The sequence below is a fragment of the Vidua macroura genome, chromosome 4 (genome assembly GCF_024509145.1).
Source record: "Vidua macroura isolate BioBank_ID:100142 chromosome 4, ASM2450914v1, whole genome shotgun sequence".
NCBI lineage: Eukaryota > Metazoa > Chordata > Aves > Passeriformes > Viduidae > Vidua > Vidua macroura.
In genome coordinates this window covers 8,933,947-8,946,536 of record NC_071574.1, presented here as the reverse complement: position 1 = coordinate 8,946,536, position 12,590 = coordinate 8,933,947, and the positions used below count along the sequence as shown (strand labels likewise).

At 35.9% G+C, this 12,590-nt stretch overlaps 1 protein-coding gene across 1 annotated transcript in view; it reads left to right on the top strand.

Annotated features, from left to right (window-relative positions):
- LRBA (LPS responsive beige-like anchor protein) overlaps positions 1-12,590 on the top strand; it is a 365,433-nt gene that overhangs the window by 139,348 nt on the left and 213,495 nt on the right. The window contains exon 36 of the mRNA XM_053974943.1: positions 11,221-11,387. Within this exon, the coding sequence (XP_053830918.1) occupies positions 11,221-11,387 (167 nt within the window). The remainder of the gene's footprint in view (positions 1-11,220; positions 11,388-12,590) is intronic.

Genomic DNA, 12,590 nt, shown 5'->3' with positions numbered 1-12,590 from the left:
TTTACTTTCTTGTTCCACTGAAAGCTTCAGCCTTTCACTGAAAATCCTCCATTATGAATGCAAAATATTGTGACATGCAGAAATAAACACCTTCATGAGTGCTGGTTGAAAAGAGATAGCAATTGTTTAAATAAAGATTTTACCACTGAATTGATAAAATTATCTGTAGTTTGTAGTAGATGGGGATGTCTGGGATCCAGGGAGGTGAAAATGGTGGAGAACTGTCAAGCCACATCCATTCAGGGGTGATATTCCTAATTTTTTCCAAAGGTAACCATTTATTTCTGAGTAGATCTATGCAGCTTTCCAGGAAAGCGAACAAGACTGCACTAATCAGAATTCTTAACTGGAATTGAAAGGTCCTTTCACATTGCCCCTTCTACCTCACTGCTTTGCAGTCCAGGTTTTTATCTTAACTTCCCTGTATTTAAAGTGGGAATCATTATAACAGAGTTAAAAAATCTTTTCCCTCCTGCTTCATGTTATTCTTTTATTGAAGTGTTTACAGAATGAATCTATCCACTGATTTTTCTCTTTGACCTAAATGGGAGAAAGCTGAGCCAATTCCTTTGAGATGGTCTTATGTCATGAAAAGGAAGATGTATCAGGCAGTTAAGTTGCTCTTCTGGTGATTATTTTGTCAGGGAAGCTTCCAAGTGACTTAGAAACCTCTGGATTTCACTGTTAATCTGGAGTCCAACTGGAAGTGGCAGAGTCAATCCTTAGAAAGATTTACCAATCAGAAAACCAAACTGTCCTCACTATTCCTTCACACAAGATGTTTCCTGTTACTTTTCTCACGCTCCTCCCTTCCACCTGTTTCCTGCTCACATTTCTAATTCCCTGTTATTAATCCACTATTTAGAAAATGCATCTTCAAAGATTTCTGGCCATCTTAAAAGATTTTGATACGTCTTGGAAGTAGGGCTTCCAAGGAAGGTGATGATAGTGACTATGATGAGCAGTGCAAGTGCTTTGGTCATCATTCCATTTTTTTCCCTTTTGTATCCTAGTGCAAAGATACTGCGGGGTTTTTGGTAAAAAATGTACAGGAACAAATTCTAAGTCTAAGTATTAATGCCAAGAATATGACCTAATGGTTGTTGAGATGTTTGTGCTCCTTCAAGCCTTTTTCCCTGCCTGTCCTTGCAGAAACTTGAGATTTAAGTCTTACAAAACTATCCTGAATTGTCTGTTGTCCTTAGAGCAGTTTGAGATTCCATCTTTTATGGTTGATACCAATCCTTGACAGATAAAGTAAGCAAAATTCTCAGTTACTGGGTAGGTTGCTATATTATAGAGAATGTGTGGAACTTGTGAAACAAATGTTGTCATAACCTGGGACTGGAGGCCAGGGTTGGCCCTGTCTTCTCTCCACTACCACCAGCAGGGCTGGGCCATCCTCACCTCTGCTGGCTCTATGCTGGCCCTTGTTCCCAAGGGAACATTTACAAAAGGAAAAAAAAATATCAGATATTCTGACTTCTAAAATATTGTTGATTATTTTTTCCTGTGCTTGCCTGTTAGAAACCCCAAATATCTCATTTCTAAGCAGTTGTTGAGAGCCCTGTAGCCAACATCACTCATCTTGGCAGTGGCCCAATGCTGTTTTGCAAGGCAATTTCATATGGTCGGCATGAGAGGAGGGAGGAATGTTTCCTGGGTTATTTTTGAATCACAGTTGTTTGAAGCTGTTCAGAAATTTGGAGTATTAGAAGTAGTTTATTGGCTGGAGTGTAACTGAAGCTGTTAAAGTATGTGAGAGATGTTGTTACATGGCTCTTTGGTATGTCCAATAACTGTCGCTTACATGTGTTTTATATAATGCTTTATGTAATTTCAGTAGTTTCTTTCGGTTTTGTGCATGCTTGGTGGAAGCTGCTGATTCTGATTAGTCACTGTACTTTATTTCAAAACCTATAATTTTAATGAGTGAACTGTAATTCACACCAAAGCACAGATTTGTGTTGCTTTTTTTTTTATCCTGCATGGCTGTTGTGCTCTAAACATAACAAGCTCCAAGTATTGAACCTATTATTTTACACTGAGTTAAAGTCAATTAGCACAGTCTAGTTAAGCAGGATTTGTGCAGTTGGAATGTGTAATCTGTTTTGTGGTCTTACACCAACATCCCTGTGTTCAGCTGTTGGTAGAAAATACTGGTAATTGTCTTGAAGGCTACTATGCAATCACCCTCATACCATTAAAAAAAAGCAAATCCAAAACAAACAGAGAGAAAAATCTTGTATGCTGAACTTAAACAGAGCCAAAATCAAAACTCAACAAGAACATCATAACCGTGAAATTGGTATATATCACAAGTTCTGAAAAGTAGCATTGAAATGAGAAATAAAGATAAAATTTAGCAAGTGGTTCTTACCTGTTCTTATATAAAGGTAAACAAATTGTTTAGTGAGTATTATGTATTTTTTTTTTAATTAAAATTGACAACATAAAGGATTATGCCAGTAGAAACTGCTTGGTGCTACATTGTTCTTCATTTCTCTGAAGGGAGCATCTATGGTAGTTGTAATACTTTCTCTTGCATCGTTGCAATCTTTTCATATACACCAAGACAGCAAGAAAAAAAATAAATTTTAGAGCAATATTTTCAATCTGTGTTCCATTTTACTCAGTATGAGGATCTAGAGTTCTGTGAATGTTCTTTTTCACTGAAGACTGCTGCAGAGAAACCCAGAGGCTGTTATCTTATGCTTTCAGTAATAGGCATATTTCAAATGCTGTCTTTTTATGGATAGTAAAATCACCCCGTTATAAAAGAAATGAAATTATCCTGCCCCCAACAATTTTTAGAGCCAAATGTCAACCTTTCAAGGGTTGTAGAATTTTTTCTGAATAAAAACATATTAATTAAAAAAGCTTCATATACATCTCATGCTCTTCTAGAATTAAAAATCATGTTACCTTAATGCATGAGAATCAATCATAAAGGAAAATGTCTCATGCTGTAGGTGGAATGAAGCACAAAACATAGAATACTGGAAAAAAAGAGAGGGGAAAAAAGAAGGTTAAAACAATTTGCTTTTTATAGTTTGATGCTATAGGAACTCTGACAGGAGGCTTTAAGATAAGGCAGAGGTTAAGCCAAAGCTGGGATTGTTGCTCTTAACATGTTTCTAAAGTAAGTGACTAGGAATGATTTTAAAGAATAACTGGTATAAAAGACCATATAGACCATATTTTAAAAATACTTTTCTTTGCTTCTGTTTATTTTTGTTTTTGTTTTGTTGTGGGGTTTTTTGGTTGTTTTTTTTTTTTTTTTTTTTTTTGGTGTTTTTTTTTTTGTGTTTTTTTTTTTTTGGTCTTTTTTTGTCTTTTTTTGTCTTTGCCATTTCATCATCTAATCTTGTTTTTAAAATACTTGGTCCTGGAAAGAATAAGCCTCTCAAGAATCTTATTTCACGAAGAGGTAAAGAGCAATTTTAGAGTGTAAGTTAGAAACTTGAAAATTGGCAGCACTGAACATGTTATTCTTGAATAGACTTTAGAATAAAATTCCATGTAATCCTCCTTTTTTCACAGATTCTGTCTAGTAATTTGAAATTTTTCTGACCAAAAAAACACCAGCAAACCAACACCCACCCTTAATAGTTTTCCTTCATAATTAACTAAAATGTTTCTGCAGATGAAGATGACTTAAGGGTAGTAACTAAAGGGTTTTTTCCATGTGTGGGAAAGAAACACTTTGCCAGCAAATCTGTGTTTGTCCTGTTTAGCAGTGTTGCTCAAGGATACATGCCAGGCAGGGTGATCATTCTCTGTTCTGAGAGGCTGCAAAGGTCCTCAACTGTCAGACATCAAGACCACTAAATTAGCTCTTGGAGTAACCATGGTAGAAACTGGTGAAGGACAGATGAATTACCTTTTGGGCAATGAATTTGTGTTTGTAAAGACAATTACATGTTTTTAATTTTTTTTTCCCCCCACTAAGCCTCATAAGGGACATCTTTAGGAACCCAGTCAGGTCTGAAAATGATGTGGTATCCAAAGAACTGGTGTTTATTAAAGGTGTGCTTGTCTCTGGCATGCAACCCACCATGGCAAGATAGGAAATTATTATGTCTCAATGCTTGTTATCTCAAGTGAATGTGATCTCTCTGTTCTTTGTTCATGAATTGATAGATTTTGATACATTCTCAAACTCCTGGATTAAAATCAGAGTTGTGTTCTCAATTCAAGACACTAAACAGGGAAAGCTGAAAAGTGTTTGAGGGGAGCTATGTATAAAATAGAACCAGAAACACAGACCCCAGGCTGCAGGGATATCTCAAGGGGCTAATCTTTCTGCCTTTTGAAAAGCTGGAACTTTACATAAGCTTGGAAACTGTTTATGAAGAGGTTTTTGGCTGGAAATGAATTTTCTTTGCGTGTCTTTTGTAAATTTATAGGGAAATTTAGTAAGTGTGATGTAGCAGGAATATCAAGCAATAAATAAGAAAATCAACAGAGGCATGCTGATCATTTTTGCTTAGAATTCTACATACAGCATGAATGTGACTTCTTAACGAATCCTGTATACAAATACACAATTCCTCCAAGGTAAGTGTTGAGACCATTAACATAAGTCAGGTGTTAAATGCTGATATACCTAAGTATCTATAGCTGTCTCTTTGATAGCTATAGAACTTAAAGCATTTTAAGTCATTCAAATGCCTTTCACTTTTTTTAATAGCCAGAGACTGAAGCCACATTTATAGTGATTTTATTTGGAACTTTATTGCAAACTGCTCCATAGCACTTATGAGAGGAACTAGTGGTACAATGTATTTTGTAATAAGGTTCCAAATAATTCTTTGGTTTATCTGCTTGTCTGAATCATTCTGGCTACATTTCTCCACTTATTGAGAATGTCCATTTCTTCTATGTTTTAAGGTATTATTGTTTCCCCACTTACAGAAATGTACCCTTTGCCACTAGTATGAAAAATTATTCAGAAATAATTGGATACAAAACTTGTGAAAAATTGCTTTTTATGTGGTATCTTTATGGGCTTCTTAACTATTAAGTTGTGTTGTTCAAACATCCTCACTGCTGTGTGTTACCTGCTCTTAGAGACTTCATTTCAGGTTTAACTGTGCCATCTGAACTGCAAGTGACTTTCAATCTGTTCAAGTGTCACTCCTGTGCCAAGCCTTGGTGCTGTGAGTTATAAAAGAACTGTGCTGGCAGCGAGGTGTCTGGAAATCTGAATCCTGGGGAAGTAGTCATTTGGCTGTTGGTGCCAAAACTGTTGAACTGCTTTGTTCCCACCTTCAGGGCAATGGAAATCCTTACTGTGCCTCAGTGGAATGAGGCAGTTGCAGTGGTGGTGGTCACAGTAAGGGAATTAATGAGGACATTCCAGAGTTTTGTATTTGGCCCACTCCAGTACTTATGTTTTCAGCTGATTAAAAGGCATTTTACCCCATTTTTAAAGCTAAAGTTGCATAGAAAGAACAATATGAAAAGATAGCAAGTGTCCAACACCTGTGAAATAACCAGTGTGACCTTAATTTGGCCCTCACTAAGAATGTGTAGTGAATCTTTGGATTATGTAAGTATATGTCATTTTTTTGGACAGAGTGGATGTTCCTTATAAAATAAGGGAGTGTGTCAGTTCCAGAAATTGTTCATGGATTTGATTTGCTTGTTGCACTGGACTAGTTCTTCAGTGAATACAGCACTAATTTCTGTGGCGGTGTTGAAGCCATTGACTGTGACAAGGGTGATATACTTTGCTTGGGGAATGGTTGAAGAAATCATCCCTGGCTCCTTTGCTTAATATCAAACCTGAGAGCACAGAGCCACCTGTGCAGGAGTGCTGAGCTTTACTGTTTCTAGAGTTCAGGGAATGGTACTTGGATTCTTTCTAGCTTGAAAAATGCATTGTACTTAAAAGATGTGAACCCAAAAAATGTTAAATTTATTGCTGAAATGTGTTGCCTTTAGGCTCTTGGACTGTTTTAAACTAGAGCAGCATGAAGGGACTACTGACAAACTGTATTTGCAAAAAGGAGGGGAGGAAACTTCCTATCCTAGTGTATGATTTGAATGCAAGATGTTTGTACATAACTACAGTAAAAACAGGTCCTTGGATTTGAAAAGGGCATTTCTCCCTGCATATTGTTTATGCCAGTGGTTAGCAGTGATGCTTAGAGAGTTAGAAGTTTGGAATAGCGTAGCAAATCCCAGTTTCTAGCAAAAAGGGAGAGATCTTGTTTGTGCAAAGCTTTGTCTTTGATTCTGATCCGAGGATGCTTCTGTTGCACAAATAATATCAATTTGATAAGCATCAAAGAAAAAGTCTAAAAAAAGGTCTGTGGTGCTAGTGGATACTGCAGAGGAAATCTGATTTGATTTGTCTCTGCTCTTCATTATTTCTTTATTCTGACAGCTGCTTTTTTTTCCAGTTGAACTCACATTAGTTTGTCTCATTTACCTACTGTACTAAATTGGGTTCACTTGAAGTCCGCAATCTGCATAAAAGTGCTGTTGCCTAGTGTTTATTTGGGTTTACTGAAGCTTAATTCTGTGAGACTTGAAGGTAAAAAATAAAGCTGTTGACTCAGCACTGATTAAAGCCAGATGTCTCTTGAGATCCTTGCATTTCTCTCTAATCACAAAAAAAAATTGATTGTGGTAGATTTTTTTTTTTTTTTCTGGTCATGACCATAGTTTTCCCAGTCTGTGTTTGGTGTGATCTAAGTCAACTGCATGCTTTTTTTCCTCCTCTTGTTATTTTAAATGCACCTTTTTTTTCCCCTCAGGAATGTCTGGCTATAAACCTACTTTTTTTTTTTTTTCATTCTCCCCCTGCCCCATTTGTATTACAAACAGTTGATTTAGATGCAGATTCTTTTTAATGTTGAAATCAGATAAAAGGCTGGAAAAGTGGATAAATGAGGTTTGGAAAACCATGGGTTGAAGAGATGAGAAGCCATTGCATTGTGTTCAGTCCATTAAAACAAGAAGAAATAGAAGAGATACTTTGATAAGTGTTCCGCTGGTGTTAACCTTGATGGCTATTATCGGGGGGATGATGCTATATCTATTTCATTGGCTTAAGCTTTTTTCATGCTGAGAGAAATCAATACTTGGAGTCGTTGGATGACAGAGGCATCACTTCAGAATTGACGGTGGCTGTCAGATGTTGTCATTGGTTGACTTTTGTTCGCTGTTGAGGTTTTAAGCTTTCATTTTTCTAAGTCTTATTCAGGAGTCTTTGTAAGATTTCCCTGGGTAGCATTTTTAGTCCAGACTTTAAACCTCAGGTCAGAGGTCAAGTGCAAAGATCTGTGAAAGCAGAGGACTGAGGAGCTCCTTCATTTAGTAAAATATACTTATTTGCAGGGAATTTGCATTAGTGGCAAGACTGTGCGTTATCTTACGGATGACTTTTCCTCCTAAGTGACACCCTCTGAGACAGGCTGTTCACAAAGCCAGTAGCTTTTAGCTAAATTAGACAAAGGAACTGGCATATATAAAAGTGTTCCGTGATCTCAGAGTTGAAGAATAAAAGTAAAAAGGTGCAACATTTCTTTTAAAAACCATACACTATTAAACTTTTGAATCTCCTGTAGAAAGCATTACATTGTTATTTTGGGGCTGCAGAGGTGCAGCTCCAAAATTGCAATGGAAATGGTAGCATGCAGAAAAAAATATTTTACTTGACATTTTTGTAAAGATCAAAGATAAAGTGATTCTAAAAACTAGGTTAATCCTGCTCTTCACTGAAATACAGGCAGGTGAAATAGACTAACTCACCCTGTCAGTATTTCTGGAATATTTCCTGCATACAGAACGTACTGTATTTTCATATATATAACTTGCCTCTTGGATGACCTTGTGGCCCTTCAGAATTCCAGTTCCTTAAAATGAATCTTTAGATAACCTATGTGTTCAAATTGCCTGCAGTCTTGTACGGGCAGACAATGGGAGAGAGGAGAAACCCTGTTCTGCAATAATGGCAAAGCAAAGGATTTTGTTCTGTCCTGGATGAAGGGCTGGAAAACAAGGGTCTTGCCTCTATTCCATGCTTAACTCACTTCTCCTTTGTAAAACTTTCAGCACTCACTGAATTTAAGACTTTTTGGAGATAACCTGTGAGGTATGTATATGAAAATGCATTTTTTTTTCTCCTTTCAACACTTTGTTTCATCCTAAGTGTGACTGGACTACTTTTGTGATTACGGTTTCATTGCACACTTGCCCAAGTAGATAACAAAAATCATGTAGGCCAAGGCAGCAATGGAAGGAAGGTTTGACAACTCTGTTTAACTGTGTTTTTAACTGTGTTAAACAGAGTTTATTTGGTTTATTTGGTTTATATGGTTTATTTGTAAAACCATATTCTGGCATGACAAGGGTGCACATTGCAGGTGCAAGAGATGAAATACTAAAAAAGAAATAAAGCCATAAAAATACTTCTTTGAGATTGTGCACAAACAGAAATCAAACTGGATTTCTATTTTACATAAATGCAATGATTGGGATTTAGTGTGAAGTGTTGACTGTGTACCACTGGTGTTGCATCTTTGGAAGCGGTGCATCAGGTGAACCTGGCATCTGGAAAATGTAAAATGAAGAGAAATAGGGACTTTTGAGTGGTTTCAGAATAGTCTAGTGGTGACTGGCTACTTTAGGATGGGTCTTTTTGTGATTCTTTTAGTGGAACTAGTCTTCTTTCACTCTTGTATTCTAAGTATTTGAGAGAGGGAGGTGGAGAAATAACTTCTGTTTTGCTGTATATTTGGCATATATTGAGAGTAGAAACTGAACCACTGAACAACTGGTGAGACATGTGTGTAATCAAAGAGAAGGTTATTCTTGCAGAACTTTCTTAGGGTTACTTACTATATATACATGTGACAGATATCTGGCAAAAGTGTGGCTTCTTTCTGTTTTTGTTTGCAAAATATACATTGTAAAAAGTGTGCAATGGTTAAGAGTTCTTCCTAGAGCAATGTTATAATTTTATGTGATTGCTGCCTGTGGGAGCCTCTCGGTTTTGGTGTATAATTGCAAATTTCTATTCATATTAAGTGGTGGATTTCCCGAAAAGTGGAGTTCTCTTTCCAGTTTATAACAGCCTGGTCATATTTTGGTGGAAGTTGTCAGGACAATAAAATACAATTTTTTTTCTTCGTTTGTCACAGCTACATTTTGAAAATCCTTGTTGGTATTTAATGAAGAATGTGTTCAAAATCACATCATAAAGAGACTTTTTAAAAAGAGGTACAAGTTCACTATATCTTTTACAAAACATTCTAGTTTGATTTCCATTTTATCATGTTTTAAGGTCAAATGTGACTTTAATGTTCCATAAAGAGACAGAGATTGATAATGGGGAAAGAATAACCCTCTAATGTGATTTATATCTATGGATTTTATGTCAGATATGAAAAGTTGCTGTTCAAATTGTAAAGGAGGATCCATTAAAGAGCACTTTAAAACATTTTACTACTTAGCTTACCTTATTCACTTGTTTTTAGAATTTTGCCCTTTCAGGTAACTTAAAAATAACAGCTTGTAAAACATTTACAAAGTGCTAAAGAAAAATCAGAATCATCATGGGTGCAAAATAGTTCAAGGTATTGGAAAAGACAGCTGTGTTCAGAAAGAGCTGGAAAAATCCTGTCCAGTGTTGGGTATGATTTAGTCATCTTACATTTTTTTGAAGAGGGATGGCAGAGTGCTTCATGTAGGACTACAAAAGATAATTTTTGATGTCTCATTGACTTGGAAAGTCAGCTGCTAATTCTTCAGTCCTCCTGGATGTCTGCTCATCAGGTGAGCATTGCTGTAAAGTGTGGGGAAATTCTGAGGAAATACCTAAATATATAAAAATTGCTAGAATGATTCTTTAAAATGTATTCATCTGTTAGTATGTTTTTGTTGTCTAGTGTCTGTGAAAATCTACACAAGGCCAAATTTTATTTTGTAGGTTTTTTTCACATTCTTTCTTTCTGTCACTTTAAATGACATATATTTGTGTATACACCTACATAAATAGCATTCATAGCCTGCTGATTTTTTTATTTGCAGCAAGTTTCTAAGGCTTGTACATATGTATAGATAAAGCATTGCTACTGTTTTAAGCATGAAAAGGATATGACATTGTGCTGATAGCTAACCTCTAAGAAATAATTGTACTAGTGTTTGCATCAGCTGTGCTTCACAAAGAAAAAGCAATTTTTTTTGTTGTTAGGCAGACATTTGTGTCCATTCCACTAACTAGATCATAGAATAATCCAATCATTGACAAAGGCCAAAATGCTTTGTCTGGCATATGTGATCTGTGGAATTGCCAGATGAAAACTGAACTTACACACAGAGAGTGCTGAAGTGGGGAAAAGCCTTTATTGTTTCTACCAATACTTGAATTTCTTGTGGGTTTTCATGTAGAGCAAAATGGCATTTTGGTGGGGGGTTGATAAAAATTTGATGCCCATTTTTTTTGAGTTCTTTATTAACAGGCAAATTTTCAGAAGGTCAACAAAATCCCAAACTATAAGACAATGTTGTAACAAAGAATCTCTCATAGTTTGGAATTCAGTTTGTAGGCGTGACTTACAGTTCTTTGCTAGAATTTTCTTCTAAGCAGGTTGGCAAGCAGGTATTTGTACAACAGGTGTAATACTCCTGGGACAATTACTGACTTTCCAATGCTGGCCTGCAAGTGTGCTCAACTTCAAGAAGCTACCTTGTAAAGATTGATTTAGTCCTCAGATGCAAATGTGGATTTTTCTCCTTAACTTTCATGCATATATATTTTTATAAGCAACAGCAAGCACTTGGCTCCCCAAATCGAATCAAGAGTCATGGGAGTGAAGTGGTCAGCTAGCTGACATTAATTATTCTGAAATTTGCCATTGTTTTTATAAAGCTGTTCACTTTGTTATAGGCATAACCACTTTTATTTTATATGTTTTATTATGCAGCCTGACCATTCATGGCCATTAATGTGTTGCCTTTTGCTAAATTTTGAGTGTGTGTGTGATGTGGTTAAAGAATTCATGGCAAACCAAGATCCTCTGCTTGGCTCTCTGGATGGATTTCCTGTGGGCAGCTGTGCAGGGCCTCAAATCTCAAACCTGGAAAATGGGGTTAATTCTTCCCTTGCGAGGGTTTTGTATAAGTAATTAATTATGAAGTGCTTCAGAGTTCCTTTGGATGGTGTAATTAAAATGAAGAGTAATAAAGTGTTTATTTTCTTGCCAGTCACTGTGTGCCCAGTACTCTGCAGACAAACGGGAAGAAGAAAAAATGTGTCATCATTTGATCACGGCAGCCAAGTACCGGGACCAGGTGACTGCAACACAACTAATACAGAAAATTATCAACATCCTGACAGACAAGCATGGAGCCTGGGGAAGCTCTGCACCAAGGTAAGGCGTTTTTGGGGTGTTCTAAAATACTTTTGTGCAGCAAAGCTCTGGTGATTTGACATATGGTCAGAGGTGAGCATGTTTTTTTTAAACAAAGTAATAGAAAAAGGGTAAAACGAATGTGTCAGTTTTTAGTATGGGTGAATATCAGAAAACTGGTTTTGTTAGAGCAATGAAAAACAGGATGAATCTATTGTGACTTTCAACTTTGCATTAAAAGTGTGTCAGTATTTATTTTGAATGTTCCAGCCCTATTGTTCATTTGAAAAATAATTTGTAAAATTAAATACATTCTTATTACTAGCTTTCTTCTTGGTCTATTATGTGATTCAAGATTGAGCCACAGTTCAGTAACTTGTTTTCTTTTCTGCCAAACTTCATACAAACAAAAAAGCATACATCTTTCTGAATTACAGGAAAATGGTGGGATTTGTATTAGTAATTTCAAAGTAAAAGCAGTACTGCCAGACTAATTCACAATGAATTCCTTTTGGAATTCTCAGCACATACGTTCATTACAGTGATACTTGTCTAACTTCTTTAGCTGGGACTTGTGTGTAAGTTTCACTTGCAAATCTGAAATGCAAGTTCAAGTCCCTGTAGTACTACCTCAATTAATACTTACAAATACCTGGAACATATTTAGGCTAGAACCTAGCTGAATATGCTCATGTATCAAGATACTGTTATTTGAATGTAATGGAATAATAAGTATGAGAGAAATACATGAATAGACAACAAATTATTTTTCCAAGTAATGTTTATTCATTGTTCAAAGACTACTTGTCTTCTGGAAAGAAAAAAAAAATCTCTAGCTCTAATAATTTCAATAATATATGGAAACATAACAAAAATTTTATTAATAAAATTAAATGGAAATGTTCCAATTAAAAGTCATCAAAATATGGCATAGGATGTCTGCAAACATACTGTAAATATGAATTTTGGGCTCTAGCTTATAAGGTTAAAAATGAAATGTTTAAATAAGTGCTTAATGCTGTTTCTCTTTTGTTAAGTGAGTTATGCTTAGATCTAAAAAGACTGTTTAATAAAAAATGACGAGCGTGCAAAAAACCAATAGCCTATTTTGACATTTCCAAGAATTTTTAGTAAGGCATGTATTACCATTGTGTAAAACCAGATTGCTTTAAGTACTTCGTACACCTGTAATTTTGCTGAGTGTGTACCTTATACTGTTTGTGT